Source organism: Phymastichus coffea, unplaced genomic scaffold, assembly GCF_024137745.1.
Source record: "Phymastichus coffea isolate CEN01 unplaced genomic scaffold, Cenicafe_Pcof_1.1 PCOF00057, whole genome shotgun sequence".
Taxonomy (NCBI): Eukaryota; Metazoa; Arthropoda; class Insecta; order Hymenoptera; family Eulophidae; genus Phymastichus; species Phymastichus coffea.
The window spans coordinates 1,624,705-1,647,812 of NW_026706868.1; the positions used below are offsets into that span (position 1 = coordinate 1,624,705).

General features: G+C 41.8%; 2 protein-coding genes across 3 annotated transcripts; both read right to left on the reverse strand.

Annotated features, from left to right (window-relative positions):
* Nucleotides 1–711: 711 nt before the first annotated feature.
* On the reverse strand, nt 712–2,611 carry LOC131666161 (peroxidase-like). The gene is made up of 8 exons (XM_058938569.1): nt 2,589–2,611; nt 2,281–2,501; nt 2,146–2,179; nt 1,915–2,062; nt 1,695–1,851; nt 1,448–1,618; nt 1,166–1,364; nt 712–1,088 (listed from the first exon to the last, which is right to left on the reverse strand). Exons 2-8 carry the CDS (start codon nt 2,461–2,463, stop codon nt 910–912), a joined length of 1,071 nt encoding a protein of 356 aa, XP_058794552.1. The 5' UTR covers nt 2,464–2,501; nt 2,589–2,611; the 3' UTR covers nt 712–909.
* A 4,838-nt stretch (nt 2,612–7,449) lies between these two features.
* LOC131666247 (peroxidase-like) lies at nt 7,450–22,782 on the reverse strand. Of its 2 annotated transcripts, XM_058938747.1 has the most exons (14): nt 22,632–22,767; nt 21,997–22,364; nt 20,691–20,773; nt 15,349–15,493; nt 13,560–13,792; nt 12,809–12,985; nt 12,140–12,336; nt 11,666–11,864; nt 9,600–9,945; nt 9,263–9,425; nt 9,012–9,182; nt 8,218–8,416; nt 8,037–8,142; nt 7,450–7,950 (listed from the first exon to the last, which is right to left on the reverse strand). In XM_058938747.1, exons 3-14 carry the CDS (start codon nt 20,770–20,772, stop codon nt 7,827–7,829), a joined length of 2,142 nt encoding a protein of 713 aa, XP_058794730.1. In that variant the 5' UTR covers nt 20,773; nt 21,997–22,364; nt 22,632–22,767; the 3' UTR covers nt 7,450–7,826. The 2 variants fall into 2 exon arrangements, with proteins under 2 accessions (XP_058794730.1, XP_058794729.1); XM_058938746.1 differs by lacking the exon at nt 21,997–22,364 and having other exon boundaries at nt 22,632–22,782.
* Nucleotides 22,783–23,108: the final 326 nt, after the last annotated feature.

Sequence of the window (23,108 nt, forward strand, 5' to 3'; positions counted from 1 at the left end):
ATTTCTTTTGAGGCAGTTTCGTTCAGAACGTAGAGCATTTACTGCGCGAAATATGCGTGGTGAAATTTTTTGGCGGCAATGTGATTTTATTGTGATACTACTTAATACTGGCAAGCCTCTTAAAATATACAAAAATGCGGCTTCGACTGATCGATTGAGATATGCTAGCTATCAAAGGATTCAGAAAAAAGCGATGCCATGGCGATACCGACGTACTTGTTTATGATAACTTTGCTAATCGCCCTACTGTTCACCTATTGTTACATCAGCGAGCTGGTCACCGACAAGGCTAATTGACAAGTCTACCGCGAAAAACTATTAAAAAGTCGACTACTTATATGTTTCATAATGTTACACTTGCTACACTCGCATGCCTGTGCTCTGTCGTATGATATACTTGCACTCTTGTAAGTGAAAAAAATAGAAACGAACTCTTACATGATCGACTGGTGCAAACTGCCGCCCAAGAAAGAACTCTGTATTGGCTCGATCATTTCCATCTCTTATTGCCCAATTCAACTTACCGCTGATAAAATGCTCAAACTCTTAATGTACAACTTCGATAGTGTAATGCATTCGAGGAATAGCCAAGGGAACATGTTTTGGTCGAATTAGTTCTTTGTGTGTGTTTTGCAGATAATGAGGTCGTGATGGCTACCTGAAGTTGTTGCGTACGATATGATTGATTGAACAAAGGAACAATATACATTGACAATAGTGCAGTTTTAATGTGCGTGATTTGTGATACAAATTTCGTAGGTTTTCTTTTCGAACAATCATGACGTAATGTGCGAAATTGCATTGTATTATTTTTATTTACTATAAGATCTAATCTACAATTTATTTTACTTTCACGAACAGCTATAAATAATAATAATTATATGTACATTTACGACCGAACATAGGCATTCACTCTGTTTCAATTAATTCCCTCCATAGCTCCAAATTTATTCTCGGCAAATGGGAACAAGACTCTGTATTCTTATAGATAGGTATTTTGAATGGATTCATTTGTATTTCCGTCAAAGCTTGTCCGAGATCGCATATCATCACAGCTAGAGTGGCCTTTTTTATTTCCTTGAATTGTTCTGCAAAACAAACAATAAAGAATGCATTGATTTGCCGTTTACAAACGATCGAAAAGGTCAAATTGATGTTATTATACCAGGCGTGAAAGAATGCGGGAAATTGGCATTGTCATAGAAATACTTATCGCCGTATCTCGATCTATAAAACTGTTCTCCAATGAGACATCTACCTGTCGGTCCAACCAAACTGCCAGGCATTCGGTTCTCCATCGTGATACCAACTAACAGATCGATATCATTGACGTGCTTGTAGACAGTATGCAACCTCTCGATATTCTGAAAAGAAAAACGAAACCGTGACCGATAAATCGACGAAGACAAAAAAGGCGAGAATATTGTGACAGAATTGAACGCCTTACATTCAACGAGATTTCATTGATAAGTCCGTGAAAGTCCTTGGCAGTCTCGAGGCCACAGATTTGTCGGTAGGCATTGTAGCCGGGAATACCGTGGTCTCTCGAGCGTTGTATGTCAAGTGCCAGGAGATCCATACCGAATTCATCGACCAAGCGGAACAAGTACTCGGATATCTGTGAAATTTCATCATATTATACAGCAAAACTTCATTTTCTCCATTGTTCGCCTATACACGCATAACACACGCACTTCTGGATGGAAATTAGAATCAGCTTTTTGCGCCCGCTGAAGTACAAGGCCCCGCAAGAGAGACTCGAAGTTAAAGTCAGTCTCGACGATAGAGGGCCGGAAGTAATAGTCGCTCAGCCGTAAAGTCTGAAAGATACTGTTGTTCTTCGTGACTAGACTGAAAAAGAAAAAAGGATGATTTATTAGATTTTTTAACAGACATCAGAGAGATATGCCGTACCTTATGTTTCCGTCGACTAGAGAGTGCAGAAATCTAAATGCACCGGTTGTGAAGCCATTCATCGTGCTCGGGTTGATTTTTTCATTATAGTTGTGCGATAACTCCTCGCTGACAGGGCAGATCTTGTGGTCTTTACAGTATCTTTTTCCTGAATCATTTGGATATTGAAATGAAATTTAATAAAATTTAAAAGTTTCGTCATCGATTACTCAAGCTATCGATTTGATTCACGTTTTCTCACTATGGACTGAAATATAGCCTTCCACTGCAATGAAACTCCGAATCGATGTAACTGTTCTCAGCTTATCATTTGAGAAACATAACGTACAGGACTACGCAACAATATCGCGTCTAATATATGTCTACATGGTACAAGGGCATAATCTCACCAATGACAAGGGGCAGCCAATATTGATAAGTGATATGCTGATACTCGGCGATAACGATGCGTCTGCTCTCCTGGAACAATCTCTCGTCATTCCAGTGGGGATTAATCGCTGCCAGGTCGTAAGCCAACCTCGTGTGCTCTCTGATTAGCAGCGTCAGCATTACTGCCAATTGGGGATCTTGATTGCCACGCGTGTCACCTTTAAACAGCGCCCATATCCCCGTACATTCAGCGCCAGAAAAACATCAAGAATGCCGAGCAGAACAAGGAGAAAAAGAAAGAAAACCTGTTTGGTAACAAACGCCTTGATTGTCGCACGATCCAGATCTCACGTAGGTAGGTGGCATCAAGCGATTCGCTCGCACCTCGTAGTTTAACAGACCACCGTGGTATGTGCGTAGTCGTGTACTCGTTGCTTCGTCGGAGCCGTACAGCGGTGATAGATCCAAGAAACTCGAGGCTGCGTTCAGCTGTGCAAAGTGTAAATTAGGGCAAAGGATTTTTACGTCTGTTTGTTTACTATTTTTTTCTCTTTTTTTTTTTTTTTTTCGTGAAGCATGCCAATTTTATTACAGTTTGGCTGATTATCGAACAGTCATTACGAAAAAATAATGCGACTATTGAATTACTTAAATAAACATCAAACGAAAAGAATTGAATTAAAGCACGTTATTCGCGTCGCTCGGACAGCACTGGTAAACTTTAAAAATGACATTATCCGCCTGTATTCCCGCGCAGTCGACGCGCTTTTTAGTCGTACGGCGGACGGCGCAGTAGTATAATGAGATACCGAACAAAGTTAGAAACTCGAGGGCGACGGTGGTGGAATCGGATCCAAGTCTCTTTGACGTAGCTGTGGCTTTAACTCATTTCGCGGTTGAAACGTCAAAGCCGACGATGGCATTTCGTTATCTTTTACTTGATTAGCCGCTCCGATAGAGCAGTCCTCCCTTGCGATAGTCATACTTCGTACGAAGTTGGTGCACTTGCCCCCGTTGACGATTGGCGCACACGAGTGATGCTGCTCGACATTCGCCAGTGGCTCGGTTCTGTTAACACCGCAACACTCGATCCCGCCGTCGGCTGCATAGTATATTGGAGTGTATTGCAGATAGAAAAGCCTGGCGCACTTGGGCATCCGCATTACTCGAGCTTACCTCCTTGATCGGTAACTTGGCGGCTCATGTCGTGAGCAACAATCTGCCCCCATTGCACAAAGGCGAGCGTGAGTTGCGATTCCAAAGCATCCGTACGTCTGGCGAATAACTGACTGCTCACCTGTCGCGCGTTTGGCAGAGGTTGCTGTCCGCCGGATGCGCTTAGCGCTAGTGCGTGGATATCTACAATTGTTATTGCAAATAATCTCTCTTTCTCGACTTTCTCACCATAAAAGGCACTGTAACCGAGTAAGTACACACCGTCGGAATAACGCGCTGGCAAGATGCGAAGTAGAGCAATGTTCGTACGTCCCCAAGACGGATTAGCGAAGTTGTTACATGAGCCATCGAAGCTGCGAAATTTGGCCAAGCTGTTGCAGATATGCTGACGAGGTCGGCAAGTCTCGCTTCCGGTCAAGCGGAAGCCGTGATGCCGCATGAATTCCAGAAAATCGCTCGAATTCACTTTGTACCTTGTTATTTTTTATTTTTATTTTTTAGTTTTAATCAGAATCGCCATCGTGCGTGTAAAAGTCACGATGACACAGCATTTTTTTTCTTTTTGTACACAACAATTACATCAATTTTGTTATTTATTTTAATCGTAAGCTGAGATTTGCTCGGGAAAGAAATTGTGCATCTGGGTATTAAATTGTATAAGGAGCTTTTAAACGAACATGGGCGTGTAGAAATCAGTGCACTCGTGGGTGTACAGTAGTAATTTTGTTAGCAGTTTACGGGAGTATTCAAACTTAAATTTATCAAGTCACTTTCGAAAGTTATACACGGATGTTGCAATGTATTATTTGTAGACTCATTAATGAGAACCTGAACTTTGAGAAAGTTGGCATATTCGCAAGCTACGAGATTTGCCACTTAAAAATACTACTATGTATTTACTTGAACGCGCTAATTTGAACGTATCAATAAATCAATAAAACCTCTATAAACTTACTCAGTTGACAACATCTCCCTTAGCACCTTGGTAGCCAACAGCAATCGTTGGCTCTCTTTGTTAAGCTGTTGTACGAACTTGGGCACCCGATTAGCCAAGTAGTGCAGCATGGATGCCGAGTGTTCTTTGGGCCGTTGCAGTTTGGCGGCTCGCTCATGCATATCGGCCGCGAGTGCTAGACCCTGACTCAGTTTGTCCCGCACGAATCGGAGTGGCACCGGATCGGCCCCTAGAAAAAAGATCACAAGGAAAGTGGAAACCTAATCGAAGCAAAGAATCGCGATGTGGTCAGGGAGATATTTATGTTCGCTGCTTACCTTTGGGCACGACTAAGTCCAAGTTCAAACGCTGGCAGTTTAGGTTCCCCGGATCGCGAGTACAATTTAAGTTCAAGTCGATGAATTTCTCGTTCTCGAAGTCATCGAAATTGTAGAGCTTGTTAGTGTCTTCCCATACACCGTCCGATTTGTATCTCTGATAAATGTTCCACGATTTATTCCGGCAATTCATCATTTCTTTTATCACGACATTTCTAATCAACCCTCTCAATCACGACTCGATACTTTAATATACAGCAACAAACAAAAAATTGTTTCTATATTCGTACTGTTCGAATGACGCAAAATGAAGCAAAAATTCACAACGATCAACGTGAATGAAAGGGTCAATTAACAAAATACGTGTACCAAAACACCAATATTTATTAAACTGCAGTATACATTGACGCAATCATATAAAAATATAAAATTCATTAAAAAACTTTGTTAATTATTGACCTTTCTCTGGACCTGAGACAGCTGGTCGAGATGATAAATTTTGCCTTTATCAGCCTGCGGTATATTCCTCTTGATGCGTCCTTGGAATATATGCCCACTCCTCTTGCAGAGCGGACATCTATTACCGAGTGTTATATCGTATTTAGCGCAAGAATCGCATAATTCTCTGGAGTAAGGACCTGCATGACCGACATAATCGCCGATATCATCCGCAAGATCATACAAGTGTCTACCGGTAGAAACGTAGTCGAAGCCAGCGTTGGATAAATAGTCGGGCTCAAATTCATGTTCGGCGAAAGCCGTTTTAAGGTAATGGTCGACGTCGTGATAACGGAAATTACCGAATATATCGAGTCTCTGACCCGTAGCTCCCGCGGTGACTTTATTCACGAGATCGATGGCTAAGCCAAGAATATGCCGTTCAACATCTGGGTTCTCTCTATGTGCCAATCCAGCTCTCGTTTCATAGGCGAGCTTGCGAATCATCCCGGCAGCTTCATCGATCGCAAGATCCATAATCATTTTTCTCTCGTAATCGTCGCACGTACTGATCTGACTCCAAAGGCCGGCGTTACTGCCGATATTCAACTGACTGTCGGTCGAGATTCCAGTGCTTATACCAGTTCCCCCTAGACTTGAACCGACATGAACGTCCGAAGAGACTGCCGAAGCAGTATTGATCGACACTCCGCCCAGTCCAGTACCGATGTTAGTAGAGCTTGCAGCGTTACTCGCCGAGGCTGTATCGACGCTCACTCCGCCTACGCCGATACTTGTTTCGACTTCGGTCGCTGTCGACGAGGCCGCGGCCACCTCGACGTCCCTTCTTTTCGACGGCTCCATGACCGCGACTACCGGTGCTACTTCCGCCACGACAACTGGCTCCGGCTCCGGGATGATTACCGGATTTGCGAATTTGTTGCGACCGCATCCGCATGCAGAATGCAAGCAGTTCATCAGTTGGCCCCTTTTCTTTGCCAGGTGTATTGCCGCCTCGGCGATCCGGTCGGCTATCTTTCGGCTTCTTTCCAGATACCTCGCACGGCTTGACGTTATACGCCCTAATTTTCTTGCCACATAGTCCTCGCTGCCGCAGTGACGAGACGGACGATCTCCCGGCGCTGATGCGTCGTCGAGGTAACGTTTGTTGTACGAGTGATAGAGATTCTGGTGGCGAAGTAAAGATTTGTAGTATGCTTCGTCCTTCTCGAAATCGCTCAGTTGAGTTTCCGAGGTTGCTGCGAGGTTTCGGTTTTTTGTCTGGAAGAGTCAGTATAACAAGACGGTTTGGTCAGACATCAACTCGATCTCGTTATCATCCTCCAAATTAATTTAATAATTTTTATTCTTTCCTTCTTTTATTTCAAGAATGCACGTAATGTGGATTAAGCGAAAGTTTACTTTGACGCACAAGTGAAAATTGCTTAATTGAAAATGCGCGTGTAAGTCACATACGTGGCACGCGTCACTTTGCATATTCGTAGTACAAAAAAGTAAATCGCGATGAAAAAGAAAAAGTATAAGTTTGGTGAAGATAAGCTTAAAAACTTAACACTCGCGGTAGAATAATTGAATTGATAAAAATACAAACCTCCCTGACTAGACTAAGCGTCTGGGATTTAGCTTTCCTCTTGTCTCTCCAGTCTTCATTCAGCTCCTTATCATCATCATCCCCGGCCGTTAGTTTGATCGGCCCTTGAACGGGTACGTCGATTATCTGTTGCTGCTGACCCTCGACGCCTCCTAAATCCCGCTTATACTCATTCAAGCCGTCCGTGACTATAACCCCGCCGGCAGACGCTTGGTTAGCTTTCATGCGCTCCTCCAGTGTCTTTATCAGATCATCGAACTCCACTTCTCTGCTCAAGTTGCTTTCCTCGCCGCTTGCCAACGAACCATACGCGACAGCAATGACAATAATACTCCATTGTTTCAGCAACATTTTCGAAAAATTCTTTTCACTCACATTTGTATTAAGAAAACGTTGCATTTGATCGCGATGAAACTTTCGCATTGAATGGAAAAAGTATCAATCGCGAGCGAAGCGTGCGTCGCGAGTTTTATTTGCGACGCAGCAAATTTCTTCTTGTGCTTTTGTTTGTGAATTGAGCAAAACTAACGAATGCGCTGATTTAGTGATTTTCACATCGGGATCGAGGATTTTCAAAAATTGCATTGTTTCGTAATAAAGGTGAGTGTTTTACGAGGCAGATAAAAGAAAAATCAACGGAGGTTTATTCATTTTTGATTATTTTTATTTATAACCATATTACTATCTTACAAAATAAAGATTAAAATGACAATAGATTAACAGCCTAAACTCAATAATACAAATTACTAATCGTTATACAATTTAAAAGAAGATCAACTTGTTATAATAATAATATTATTTATCTACAATGCGTACTCTCCGAGTGCTGCTTGATATTTAGGAATCAATCAACGCTGAGCAAGCTCGAGTACATATTTAACATAAGAAAATCTAAGTAAATAAGACACTCAACATAAAATCTCGTTCAATGTACAATAATTACAAAATATTTTTTTTTTGACATTGGTGAAAGAGGGATGACATAAGTTAGACGATACATATTATGTGAATTTTCTTAGGTTCGTTTGCGATCAAAAAAATTGTCCTACTTCTTGAACCATTGGAACGAGTGAGCCGACGGTTGCGCCCAACTTGCTCCGGGTTGTTGAATATCCTTCCAGAGTGAAAGGTCAATGGCCGGAATTTGCGAGCAGCTTACCAACGGATTTCTAAAGAGTATTCGAACATTGCACGCATAAGTCGTTGCCATGATCATGCAGAGATGAGAGCTGTGCGAATTAATTATAATACTCACGTTGCAGAAACCTGCTCGAAACCTCTCATCTGCATAAGCTGAATGTTGTCGCCATTGTCACAGAATAACCTGGCGATACTGGCCTTACGTATCTCAGCGAGTTGCTCTGCAAAGAACAGAGCGATGTCATCCCGATTGGCTCTTGGAACTGACGCGAGTTAAATTGGTAATTAGCGCTTACCGATTGTGAAAGCGATTTCCGGATCACCAGTCTCGTACCAATAGCGATCGCCAACCCTCGACCTCCAAAATTGCTCGGTCATGATTGCGATAAACGTTGGACCAGCCAATGTGCCTTGTACGTGGCGCTCGAGAGAAGCACCTACTGTCAGATCCACGTCATCCGGAGTTTCGTAGAGCTGGGCCAGCTTTTGTATGTTCTAAACGAGAAGGGAGACGACAAGTTAGACACGGCTTATAATTAGAAATGCCCATTCGAGTACGGAACTATCAATTGTCTATAACGCACCCGTTGGGCGAATCGATTGTTTTCTTAATTAAATTATCAATGACTATGCTATTTACAGACATTTCTTCATTTCAGAAATTTACTGCCTACAACGTGTCTCGTGTTATTTACGCATAACTTCGATGCATATTCGTTATTTTCTCAATAGACCTTAATACTTCATTGGCACGCGTGTTTCAGAAAGCAAATTAACAATATGCTGGTATATTATATAAATTTATCTTGATTGCATCAAAAATGCAAATATGCAAAATCAATCTAAATATATTTAACGAGCATTGCTGCCGTAATTGTACCGAAAGTTTATCTCAGAAAATAACCAACTTACATGCATCCTTATGTCACATCTTTCGAAGTAAAAAGAAAATTACGGTCGCCAATAGATTGTTGAATAATCGAACACGCTCATACAACGACGCCAATGCCCATTGCATATATCGTTGCGCACACTTCACATATGAGTTAACAAGAATTAATAAATAACTAAAAATTAAAAGAGAACTCACCGCAGGCGAGATAAGGTCTTGGAAGTCTGCCCACTCGGTAGCTTTGGGTAGACCAGCCCATACACGGAAATTGTTATAAGTGTTGAGACCGTGGTCACGGTTACGTTGCACGTCGATGGCGCGCAAATCGTCACCAAGTTTGTGATGATTCCTGAACAAATAGTTCGTGATCTACAAACAAGCAAATGTCAGAATTATTCGCAGCCGCGCACTACTCAATTTCCAATTGTCGTTTACAGCATTCAAATTACCTCACGATCGAACCACTGATCGCTAGCCTCCTGCGGTTGGAAGGCCATACCTCTTGTGAGTTTGTCCAAGTTACCATCTTCTTCGATTACTCCAGGCCGATTGAAATGGTCGCTCAAACGCAGAGCGTTGTACGAGTAAGAGTAACGCTGTTCGTCGACCAATCTATGCCCAGAAAAAAAAAACAGGTGATTTGACGGAATACGTTACGTAAATAGTATTTATATGTAGCAACGCGGCGAAAAGTTGTCAATTGAAGAACTACTGCTAGAATTAATTGGCTGCTCTATTAAATTGATTAGTGGAATACAATTTTGTGAAAGTCACGTATTCACTTACAAAAGTCGGCCAGCGATGAGGGAGTGGAAGTAACGGAAAGCAGCGTTGGAATGCTCGTTGATAGTGCTGGGATCTACGTTGGGGTCGTAATCGTTAATCCAACCACTAGTTTTGTAAAGGATCTTGCGGTTGATTGAATTTTCAAGACCAATGAAAATCGGTAGCCACTCGTAGTAAGAGATGTGTTGATGAAGGGCAATGTTGATCCTTCTGGCTTCTTGGAAGATAGTTTCGTCGCTCCAGTGAGGATTCAGACGATACAATTCGTTGGCCAAACGGTTATGCTCACGGTGAAGCAGAATGTGGAGAATTGTCAGTTGCGGGTTCTGATTAACACGGGCGTCACCTATACACGAGTTTCAACATGTCAAACACGATCGTTAATTTTTTACTCATACAGATTTCAAAAGTAATTGACAAATATTGCCGACGACGACTTTAAACAAGTTAGCTATTCCTTCACACAACATATAATGAAGTCGGTAACATTTGAGTAAATTCGATAAATGAACGTTGATGATCATTATTACATGATTTATAGTTTTGTTTTTGTGTAAAACAGCTAAAAAAATTCGTATCAACGATTGCACATTCAATTTCAAAGTAGTTTATAAATTATGACAACTATTAGAAACTCATAGTGACCAGACTACTTTCGATCATAATTACCTTGAATATCATTAATGCCATTTCAGCGAGCCACGTAAGTAAAAGTGCGATTGCGCATAAATAAAATATAAGTTTGAAGGAAACAAAAAGCAAAAGCAATATTGCGTTTAAAGCTTTAACTCTAATAATTTTTGCCACTTTCTATATTTTACTAGGTTCGTTCGACGTGTCAAATGCATCTAATAAGAAATGCCGACTTTTCCAATCTACTAAGATATATCCACGGTATTATGAAATCTCAAAGTATTCCATCCTAATCTTTTACGCATTTCCGAAAGGGTCCCATTGCGTGCGCGCGCGTAGAAAGAATAGATCAACATTCACCACGAGCATAATAACCGTTACATGCCCGCGAGTGAGTCGTTTCGACTTGTACAAGTAGCAGCGATTTTTCGCAAACGACGTCTTAAGGATAACAAGGGGCTGGCTTTACGAACGCCATTGAAACGAAAGAGGACCGTCGCCGGAGGATAAAGGAAAAAGAAAAGAAATCGCAGAGCCTTTTTAGCTGTAATTTATAGCTATGTCCTTATACCAACGTCGATGTCGTGTCGCGAGGTAACTTTTTTTACACGCAGTGCGTATAGATTTCAATGAAAGGATTGTTGCGATTTTACTATGGAACTCGGTTGAAATATTAAGTGTAGGAGCTGAATTACGACTGTCATAAAACTAATTCCGCGTACTAATTGGCGTCAGTTAGAACGTCAAAAGGTAAGCGCGCGTCGAGCACTGGATCGCGGATTATTATAATTTCATGCAGAATCTCACAGAGATAAAAATATAAAATGTTGTTTAACGAGCGTAATGAGCCACGGTACAATATATATAACGCGAAGCAGGAAGCTACAACGCTATGATAACATACATCTCGATGAATAAAGATGTTTCCCATAAGTGTAATGTTTGCTAATGCGGCTAATTATGATATAATATTATAGAATTTATAGCGAGGGCAATTGGCGCGTGCGAGCGAATTTCATAACTATATACTAGACGACAATTCAATTTGCGCAAGGGGAAATGTATAACGCGCAAACTCTTAAAATTGTAATTTACAAAGCAGTTGAGTCATTCTACTCAAGTAGACGCTACATAAGTGCGAATAGTGATACACTTTCAACGATTTTTTCAGCGCATTACTCTTTTTTTTCTCAAACTGGCGTTTGTTGCGAGCTCGTTCCTATATGTACATATAAAGCGCGTGATTCGTGACTGGAGATCGATCGATATGCTTTGGAACGGCCAAGGCGCGCTCTCGGCAAACGAATGAAAGAAACGTCAAAAGTACGTGTCGCTGGCTCGTTGTTATTTACGTTAAGCTCGCACGAATTGTTGCGGCGGCCAAGTATAATTTGTCACGTTGTCATGTCATAAAGCATAAATCTGGCACTTACCAGCTGCGTAGCACACGTCGCCGGTGTGTCCGTAAACATCGCAAGCCATACTCTTGTTGCGAGCAGTTGGCAACCACTCCCGATTGCTTCTCACGTCGACGACCAATCGACCACCTATGCCGGCGCGTAATCCGGCTGCCGTCCTGTCGTCCGAGCCGTAGATGATGGACAGATCCAAGAAGTGAGACACAACTGTCAACTGATAAGTAATGCGTACGTAGGCCGTTGATTGTTGCAAATAATTTGTTTTGAATTTTAATTAAAATTTACAAAGTACGATTTGAGAGGTTGCGAGAGGCCTTCTACTGTAATTTTTAATTACTTTCAGTCGACTGTCGAGGCCAAATATAGCGACGCTTAATACATTCATGTAGCACGGATAATCAGCGTCAAGCTGTCTCGCAGAAATAATGGACAGTCTCTCGTAGCAAATGAAAAACACGCGTGCATTTCACAATGAAATTGTCCACTAACCTGCTCAGCAGGTTGATAACCAGATGAGCAGCCACGATCAAGATCAGTTGTACTACGCACGAAATTACGACACTGTTGCCGCTCGTACGAGTAGACTGGATCGTTTGGCGGAATGATGATGGGGAAACATAGTGGACTGCTCAGTGCTGACTGAATCAATTGGCCCTGATCCGAGCAACACATCGTCGCGTGAGCCTCTATGGAAGAAATCACAGTCATATGGGTTACATCATAAGAAACAGGATGAACGAGTTTGCTGTGCAAAGGTTGCGTGATGTAAAGTTGCGTGGTAGGTGTGTGCGGAAGTGACGTAGGCTAATCGCACGCTATTAGCACGAGATTTACAGAATGCTGCGCCTTTATCATTTGGGTATCGCTTCTTTTCTTATAGCTTCCGTGACTTTTTTTATCATTTATATTTATGGTCTTTCTACTGATTTTAGATTCATGGTATTTATTTTTATGTTGGAGATACACTTTATAAAATGATCCTAGTTGCGGGGTATAAGAAAGGCAAGCATGTACCACGATAGTTAACAAATTCCCATACATTCCACTTTATTTCCACAGAGGCAGTAAACTCCATTCTTCCCTCACACAACTACAACGTCAGCAAGAAATAACAGAAAACGCAGAGAGTCGAAAATATAGTAATAAAAAACAACTCACTTGACTGAGTAGTTCCGTCAATCATAGCCATGTCATGGGTTATGATCTGTCCCCACTGCATAGCCACGAGTGTCCACAATGGATCTTGGATGTCAACATCGGGGAAAAGCATGAAGCTTACTTCTCTGGCATTCGGCAGTGGGTTACCACTTTGCGATACTGGTGGCACGTGGATATCTGCGACATTGAGTGAGAATTGTTGTTATATTATAGAAGCGTACAAGCTGAGTAGATTTACATACATGATAGCGATCGCTCACACTTCAATTGAGACACGCGATGTAAGCTATGCGTTTCTTTATTACACTCGTTATTTGTTGAAGAATTATCTCGTGAGCGTTTCAAGCGAAAAATTACAGCGATTGGCAAAGAGAAAGACGAAAAAAAGAAAACAATTGTCTTGCAGCGCAATTCAATGGAAGACACGTATGCATGACATAAGAAGTGTACCACGGAAAAAAGCCAGAAAATTAGAGAACTCGCGTGGCGTCGAATTGTGGTAAACGCAAATGCACGAATGTCGCGTGAGGTGTCTCGCGTACACACGAGCTCTCTCAAAGCAGCCGCACTCTCATTTATAATTTAAGAGCGCCGAAGAGCCATCGCGCGCAAGTTTTCTATTTTAATGAACCACCATTTACTTGGACGTGCTTGAACGCCGTTTTGCAAAATGCTTCGCTGACAAATCGCTCTCCGGCGAGCAATGAAAACTAAAGACAGGGCGATAAAGGTGAATCGAGGAAATACTCACTGTCGGCGTAATAAGCGGGTAACAGACGTGCGTATTTGGTATTGGCCATTCCCCACGACGGAAATTGCAAGTTGTTGCAGGAGCCGTCGTAAGTCCGGTAACGTGACCTGGTGCATGCTGGACCGCGATATTTGCCACACGTACCTTTTGCTGATGGCGGTGGTGGTGGTGGTGGTGGTGGTGGTGGTGGTGGTGCTGCTGCTGCTGCTGCTGCTGCCTGCGGCTGTTCGAAGCTGTTAAGAAATTGACGTGTTAACGAAGCCGTTACTTTGACGGACACGATCTGTTGCAATGGCCAATTTGCGGGGTGTCGGAGAGGGTTGAGATTAAGTCGTAAATTAGGTTGATGGGATTTATTTGGGCCAGAGGAAAAGAAAATAACGTGTGACGTTGGTTAAATTGCCCGTTGAGTCGCTTTCCTCAGACCGAAGGCTTAAGGTCGTCGAGATTTTATTTAAGGAAATACGGGAAAAGCAGCTTTGAGTTAAGAAGCACGACGCGCCGCGTGTGTCGCTGCGCGTGTCGCTGCGTGTGGCATTTTTCTTATAACGGTCGTCAGATCAATTTGAGTTTGTTCGTTCTCGTCCAGTGATACCAGTGAAAATTCTGGAGTTTGAAGTGTGATTTCCGAATAAGAATTTAATTAGGCAGCTCGTGTGCCCGAGTTGTTTAAAAAGGAAATCGTGAACTAGAGATATGAATGGGCAATAAGTATTATTCCTCGACTTGGTGAGCAAGATGTTTGATAGAACGAGAAAGGTAAAGTAAACAAAACGTCAAACCCAGTAAAACTAGAACAATTATGTAAGATTATTATCTCACTTGTGTCAATGGTTATTGCTTCGGTAATCTTTCAGGAATATATGTTACGGGAGCTCGTATTGAATCACTTAAGGTTTATTGCTCGTACAAACATTACTTAAATAAGAATGACTCAATGTGACAGACGGAAATATAGTCTGCAATTATAATGGTCGAATAGAGAAATGAAAACATCAAATGAAAAAGAGGCATGACAGGCGTAGAAATGTACAATTGGCATGAAAGAAATTGCGATGGTAATTCAGGAGAGAGGGAGAGCAGACGTAAGGATGTCGCAAGAAATACCAATTTATTTAATGCCAATTTCTGCAGCTGTCGCCGCACGATTAAGTTGTAAAATTAAGTAGTGACGCTTAAAAGTGAAAATTAGGATATATCTCTTTCTTAACGCTCGCCACCGCAAACTGTCAATATAATTGTAACAAATTTTCCTTCGTGAAAATTTACAGGATCACGCGTTGCAATGAATTTGTGTATTTGAAATTGCACAATTGATAATTCGCAGAGAATTCTCTATTAATCAGTCGCACGCGCATAGCCAGGAAATGACAATTAGCCGCGAAGAATTTCTCCGACAAATACGTTAATTAGAGCTATAACGTGAATTCATAAGTCGGACTGTCTCGCGAGAGCCGAAGGGGAAAAAACGTGTTCGGTAACAAGAGAGAGAGAGAGAAAGAAATTTCTCAACGTGCATCTCGTGACGCGGCCGTCGGCAAAATGGCTATATATGTATGTCTCCGCCTAATAATTCTTACATTCGACGATGTTATTATACACTACTTCCGTTATATAATTCCCGCGGGAACTCCCTACGACTTTTTTCTCCTGTAAAGGCATTGTTTCTGATTTATGATTTGGAGTAACGGAGAGAAAAACAACTTCAATTTCCGTTTGCCATACCGTTACTCATATGGGCTGCCGAAATTTCACATAAAACGCTAGAGATCAATTTACGAGACTTTACCTGCTATCAGCTTGAGAGTAGAGCAGCTGGTACGAAGGTAATTGTTCGACTGACGTATGAGGGTAGAGTAGCGATATGAAAGGATTCGCCGCTGAGCTGTAGCTCGATGCAAAGTCGAAACGTGTCTCGTCCACAGCCAAGTCATCTGAAATGCAAAACGAGGTATGCCCTGAGCGAGACACATACTATCGGGACTTGACGCAATGCAACAATAGCTCTGAGAGTGCTGTTATCTCTATATTGCCTCTTAATTGAATTTGCCCGATAGAATTGCACTATGACGGCGTTGATTTATTTTTGTTGTCCAGTAGAGTGGAAAATTGTTTGTGGTTTGTATAAAACGCGCGTCCGTATTTTTATGCTTTTCTTGCGCCTTTATGATTTATGTTAAACGCCGTGCGTTGGTAAAAGGCAATCGCGTTGACGATGATGTTGGGCAACGCTTTTAAATATGTATTCAATGGCATTTGGCAACGTTACACTTACTTTACAAATGGGTTATCGATGAATGCCACTCGAATTTCCATCGAAAGGCAGGCGTATGAAAGAGCTTCACTGGCAAACGCTGCGATTCGATTTTTCGTAAGCAAAAATTGTTTCTCCGCGGCCGACGCTAGTTTCTTGAAGATTTATCACGCGAGATAGCTCTGAGAAGTATTATTGGTTTTCTCACATCGTAAAAACGCGCGGCACAGGCAGCCAGCGTATTTCCTCGATGCCGCGCGAGGATATTAACCACGCCGCCGAACGCCGTCGGAATGTTACTTAGAAATTCAGCTCAGAGCGCCGAAGAAATACGGTGCGCGATCAGCGAGCGTGTGCTTGCGCTTCCTCGCAAATTGCAAAGATAAGCGCGTCAATGGCGCCAACGGTATAGCATAAACACGATTGACGGCTGATGTGGAATTTCATTTTTCTTTTCCGCACGCGCAATTATAAATATTTCAGATAGAGCAGGAAAGTTATGCATCTCATCGGCGTTTCCACGGCAAGGAAATAACACGTTTTCTAATCGCGGATTTAATTAGCTGATCCGCTTTTAATTCGCGGTTAATGCAGGCGCGCAAGCCGGCTTTCGCAACTCAACTTCGGCAGACACTCGTCGTTATCTAAAATTGCCGACTGATCGATTCTCGCGTCCTCCCTCTCGGAAGAATTCACGTGCATAATTAGCGCCTCTTTTGCCGAAACGTCGAGGGCGCTGGGCGTATCGGGCTGTGACATAACGCGCGCCGATATCGGCGCCGCATCCGGTTTTATAGCCCGCGCTGCCTGTATAAATAACGCTCGGCGAAGCGTGTGCCACCGATAAACCTGCGCCCGTGCAAAACGCCTTTCACCGCATTATACGACAGATCTCCCGCGTAGCGCGCCCATTGTTTTTTCCGAATGCTCGAAAGTCGATATGGATGCAAATGCCGCCTATACGTAGAGCCTTTATTGAAACTTTTATTTTAACAGTTTTTGCCGAATGCTCGTGATTTACGATGCTTTTCTAGACCAGTTAAAACGTCATATTGGCCTCGATTGCTCGCGGAAAGTCACCTGCGTGTATGCGTGCGCGTGTCGGTGCGCTTCTAACATTCATGTGTCACGGGAGGCCATATTTTGCCCGTTGGAAGAAAGTGCTTTTGAAATTCGGGTTGAGTAATTGCCCGCAAGGTCTTTTTTATTTTTAGCGGCTTGCATCGGTGTCTCAATTTTTACGTAAGCACGCTGGCGAAAATAAGGAAAATCCGCTTTTTGTTTGACAGCACTCATGAATTGTATGAAATTGAATGATAAGATCTGCGAAAATAGCTAAAGCAGCGGAAATATGAGCGACACCGTTGAATTTGTCACCTGCACGTGAGAAATATATTTTTCGCAAGGTGTCGGCTTGTTTTTGCGCAAAGTGATATTGTCCCCCCGTGAGATATCTACATCTTAACCTCGTTGCCCCTTGTATTTTTTTTGACGCACGCGTCATAAATATGACGACTAGAGCGGGACGTAATTGAAAAAAAAACCGTTGTTGCGCAACGTGTTTCGCTCAAAAAAAGTTAGCGATAACTGCCGATGGTTGGGCTGAATAGAAAACAAGTGAGAATTTTGAATCGCTTTCAAGTCGCAAGGGAAGCGAAGGCGTCGATGCTCGTAGAATGAGAAAGGGCGAAGCGCGCGTGCGAATGAACACGACAGCACGTAATGTAAAAATAAGGTGTACGTATATTGGTAAGAAATTGGTTTGCGCCCCGCCATGCAATATTGTAATACTGCACTTGGCGCTGAGAGTTGAAGTTTTCGTAATGCCACGTGGCATTGTTATTTTTTCTTTATTTGTTTTGTTGTTCTCTTCTGTGTCGATCGATCGCTATCGTTTTCTTGGCACTTTTCACAATGCTATTGACTTTCATGCGGTGCGCCCAAGTTTCAAGGTTGCTTTATGCGAGTATACCTTTCCCATCGCAGCCAACGATTTCACCCATCACCGAGCAGAGCAAATTGTACCGGACGTACGTTTGTAATATCAAGCGGAAGAAGGAAAACTACCTCGACTCGATCGTTCAATCACCGATGATAATTTTTCCGGGCAACACCTTCGTTAATAGATCGTTGCCCGCGTATACCACTGTGAACAGTTCTGGTTGTCTGCTTGTATGTACGTTCTTTCCCTTCACGCTGTAACATTGTAGATGAGGAGCATTGATTTTCTTTGTCCATTTTATCGATCGTATTTTGCATTTACTTTATGAGGCGATAACCGGTTTCGAAAAATTTCGACGTATGGAACTGTTTTTACGAGTGCAATATTCGAAACAATTCATAAAGTCATCCTTTACGATCTTCCATCGCTATATCGCATGTGTTAGAGAGGTATTAAATTTGATCTCAGCTGCAGTCAGAGAAATTAACTTTTGAGCAGCTTCATTCAATTGGACGATGCTTTCAGTCAGGCAAACTTAGCAATAAATCGAGATGTGAAAGTTCACGTTGCTTATAAAATATCATTTACATCGCCGATATATTCATGCCCATATAAACTAACAAAATTAGTCTCACTGACGGATATGATAAATGACCAAAACAATAAAAAAAATACACTGTGAGTGTCGTCAAAGAAAAATTGTTTCTTTCCCACAAGGGAGATTAGACGACAGAGCAAACAAAACGCCTGCTAAGAACCGATAAAAAGTGTATACCCGACCGCGCAATTACTCCGAAAACAACATCGACTCCCCCATTTTCTTTCATCATCATCAACCTAAATTACAACGTACAGCGGCGCACCTGTAAAGCTGAGCCCCCGCGCAATTAGAAAAAGAACTAGGGAGCCCTATAACGAAACAAAACAACAATCAATGTCCCTCTGTTGCGCGACGATCATCTATTACACAAGCGAGCGAAAAAAAATTCAGAAGGTAAAGGGTATCCCTACCTCGTGCGGGGCAATGGAAAGGAACCGAGTTTCGCAGGGCCGCGCACTCATTTGCAAAAGCCTGCAGCGAACCTATTGTCTTATAATCATCCGTTTGCGCAGAGAAAGCCGATCTTGTCAGATTTATATGATGGCGCCAATTTACATCGATTTCTCGAACTTGCCGATCAATTGTTCAATTTGCGAAAGCAAACGCGAATTACGAGCGTAAGTGCGTACACGCCGCCGTAAGTTCTTATATGGAAAGAGGCTGTGGAACCCAACTTAAAGAAACATCCACACACGGATCGGAAATATCCAGAATCCTCTTCATCAGGGTTCACGTTTTAAAGCAAAAAATTTAGTTGCTTACAATAATTTGATCAAATATATCCATTTATGTTTTCTCGCAGAATGTGAATGATTTTTTCAAGTATCATGGTCAAACTGTATCTTAACACAATTACTGTAGACAAGAGTAACGTTGTTGGAAAATTTCTAAAAAACAACTCTAACTTCTATATTATCGAAAAATTTTGATTTGTTTATAATTGTTGGCCACAAAATTACACACACTTTGCAGAAAAAATATAAATGCAAATATTTTGTCAAATCATTATATTCAACTAAATTTTTTGCTTTACATGAATCCTGCTGCGGGGGATTCTAGATGTCCCCGAGGCGTTGACCAAAAATAAAAATTCAACTGCTAAGTCGCGTGTGGACATTTTAAAAATTTCAAACAATTATTAGCAATCCGAGAGGCAGCAGTCTCCTAGCTGTGTATTATAAAGATCAATTGAGTGCTTTTCCTTATCAAAACGAGAGCGTGCTTTTATAGCCACGTTTCACTGGCTACTTTCTTGTCAGTTTACTTACACTGTGTCGCTTATGGAAAAAAAATTATTTATGACTTTTCTCATAGCCATTTATAGGCCCACGTTCTCTCTTTTTCTCTTTTTATGCAAACATAACGGAAGTTTTATGAATCTTTGGTTAATTATTAACAGGGGACCAACTGCAAAAAACGATCACATAACTTTATCAAATCGCAATTACTTTTTATTCAATTTTCAGTTAAGATTTTACATATAAATTTTATCGTAAGCCATAAAGCTATTAATAGGGGGATTTATGGTCAATGCGAAAATTACAATATTTTATAGAACTTGTGTAGATAAAATATACAGTAATAGCACGTAATCACAAAACAATTACCATTGCGAAATGAAAATAAAGTAACGATCGTGTGAATGCAATGTAAACCTTCTGCCGAAGAGAAAGAAAGAGAGAGAGAGAGAGAGAGAGAGAGAGAGAGAGAGAGAGAGAGAGAGAGAGAGAGAGAGAGAGAGAGAGAGAGAGAGAGAGAGAGAGAGAGAGAGAGAGAGAGAGAGAGAGAGAGAGAGAGAGAGAAAGGAGTCAGCTAACGAGATCAAAATTGGTCAACGCGAAAATATCAGGTGGCCAGGCGACTTTGCGTAATTGCCAGGCAAATCGGCGCAATTTTACACCTGCCGGCAATTGTTAGGTAATTAAGGAGCTGGCCCGGCGTAATGGAGGCGTACGCAAGATGAAAAGTGCAAAATTACCGATGCCCGACTTGCTTTAGGAATGCCCTTAGCTTGCCGATTGTTAACATGCTTTTGATAATACGATAATATGCGACACAATCGAACAATAATTCCACTCGACCGAGCGGAAAATCGTCGATACTCCTACGATTCAGAGAAATCGTTAAAAAACAGATGCACGCTCGAAAGACTAAACAAACAGTTAACGGTTAATTTTTTTTTTTCGGTGTACACGTGCTCGCAAGCGATCTTTCATTATAGCATGCATTACGCAGCAACGATTAGTTCCGCTAATTACTTACGTTAACGCGACGTCAGATTCGCGCGGCGGTTGACGATGTGCGATCTCAAAATTGTAATTCACTTTTAATTACCCGATTTCTTCTGTTTAGCCAACACTGTCGCCACCAATGAACTCAACAGCAAGCACTTGACGGCGTAGTTTCGTCGCGCCATCCTGTAAGAAAAAGAAGCCTTTGTTAATTTAAACTGTGAACTCGTGGAAAGAAGAAAAAAATATGTTGTGATATGTTGTGATTTGTTGTGATACATGCCGTTCGATGAAATAGATATGGGCGCTCGATGAAAAGTGAATTAGGCGATATCTTTTTTTTTCTATCTAACGAAACGATTCATAAATAACTAATTGTATCCTGGAGCGGTGCAGAGAAACAAGGAAAGTCAGCGACTCGAGACGCGTACGCGTCGATGAAAGCTATATAGCGTAATATCAGCGAAATAAAAAAAGGCGTTCCACGCAGTAGACGCATGTGTGCTTACGAGAAAGTAGTGGAGCCCGAGAGGAAAAAACGAGTAAAAATTGAGTAGAAGGCGCACCGTGGCCTGCGTAGATAATTTGACGTGTAACAATGCGTTGAGTTCTTGCCGGACGAAATTTCCAAAGCCCATGACATGTGGAAAAGCCAGACTTCCGTCGCCTTTTTCCTTCGTCGAGCGAGCATGTGCAATATCGCCGAGATCGATAATTTTCGAAAGGCTCGCGCGACGATGAATTCTTTATAATAAACTAACGGCTACTTTCGAGCGCGAGCCCGTCAAGGACGTATTTATGCGCGGCGATCTGAAAAAAGGGAGTAGCGAGAACAACATTGTGTAAATGCGCGAGCAGCAGCTAAACGAATGCGTGAGCAAATTGCTATCTGGACATTCCAATGACTCGACTGAGCTTGACGACCGTACACCATCAAGGAGGTTACAAGCTTACGAAATCGCAACTACTGGCAAAAACGAGTGTTATATCGATTGTTGTGTGTGCGCGCACAGTTATGCTTGGCTAATGGAACATAATGCGCGCAACTTGAATGTCGGTTTGTTGAGATCGTGAATTTCTAATGATTGCAATAAAGCATAACGCGGCAAATGAAAAAACAAACAATTGAAAGGCATGCTGGGAAAAACTATTTGATAAAAATAAAATACCGGCTGCAGTGGAGCAAAATTTAGCAACGATGTGTGTGTGTGTGTGTGTGTGTGTCGATGAAATGCAAGTTGAGACAAATAATATAAGAGCTTTCGAAAGAATTGGACAAAGGTTATTTATGCTCGTAAAAATCTTTATACGATTGCGAAAGCAAAAGCTCTTAGCTCATGGGAGTAACAGACACAAGATCGATAGCAGTTACGAGGTGTGTGGGCAATTAAAGCTGAAATGTATACTACCTTCATAAAGATCACGCTGTCGCGGCTGATCAAATCGCTCTTTTCCTCTCTCGATTTCGCTATTATGTGTATGTGTGAGAGAGAGAGAGAGAGAGAGAGAGAGAGAGAAGATAGATTTCGTGTCGCAGCTTTTAACTATATATCTATATAGCAGGACTTCATTTCCGCGCCATTTGCGAAACTTCCTTGCTGCGCGTGCTACTACACTTCCCGTTAAAGCTCGTTGGCTTTCACGGCCAAGAATGGAGTATACTCGTATAGCGTAACGTTGGATCTTTTACACACACACTCCTCTCTTCGAATATTCGTGACTATGGAATAATCTCTATGATTTTCTGTTATGAAAATTCCAAGTGTATGCCAAGTTCCTAATTGGATGTTATTAAAAAATATACTTGTTTTATTTTTTTTATTGATGCTTAAAAATGCAGTGTTGAAAATCAGTGTCACTTTGGCAAGATTAATAAAATCAAAGATATAATTTACGGGCACTTTTTTAATGAAATCCAGAAAAAGATGAAAGTCACAGAACATATTAAAATGCTTGTGAATCACAGTGGATCATCGAAAAAAACAGCTAATGAAATGGAAAAGGTACCCTGACCAAAGTTACTATGTAACGATGTATTACTTACTTCTCGAGAGGGGGAGGAAAAGAAGAAAAAAAGCTCCAGCCGCAATCCAGGATGCGGACGAAACTCAACTGCAAGCCTATTCTTTCGTCTTTTTCCTCTTCAATGCTTTACAAGAAGGTGCTGCAATGAGCCCAAAATGTCGCTTGATAATCACACGTTTACGTGCTCGCGCATCTCTTTATCCGTAGCCGTACCTCGGCATTCGCATGCTCGCACGAAAATTTGTAAATTTTTTACATGTATAGACATCGAATTGTCAAAATACGCGATTGCAGAATCATTTCGTGCTTCGATGTAATGAATGAAGTAATTTTCCTGAGAAAACAAATGACTATACATGCCGTTGTTTTCTGTTGCTTGTTTTTGCTTTCAAATATCGCGCACTTTCTTTTATTGCCGCGACGGCGCATTATAATTGCTGATGTTTCGACAGTACAATTGTGGAGAAGCAAAACAACGAAAAAGAATTGTTTTCAA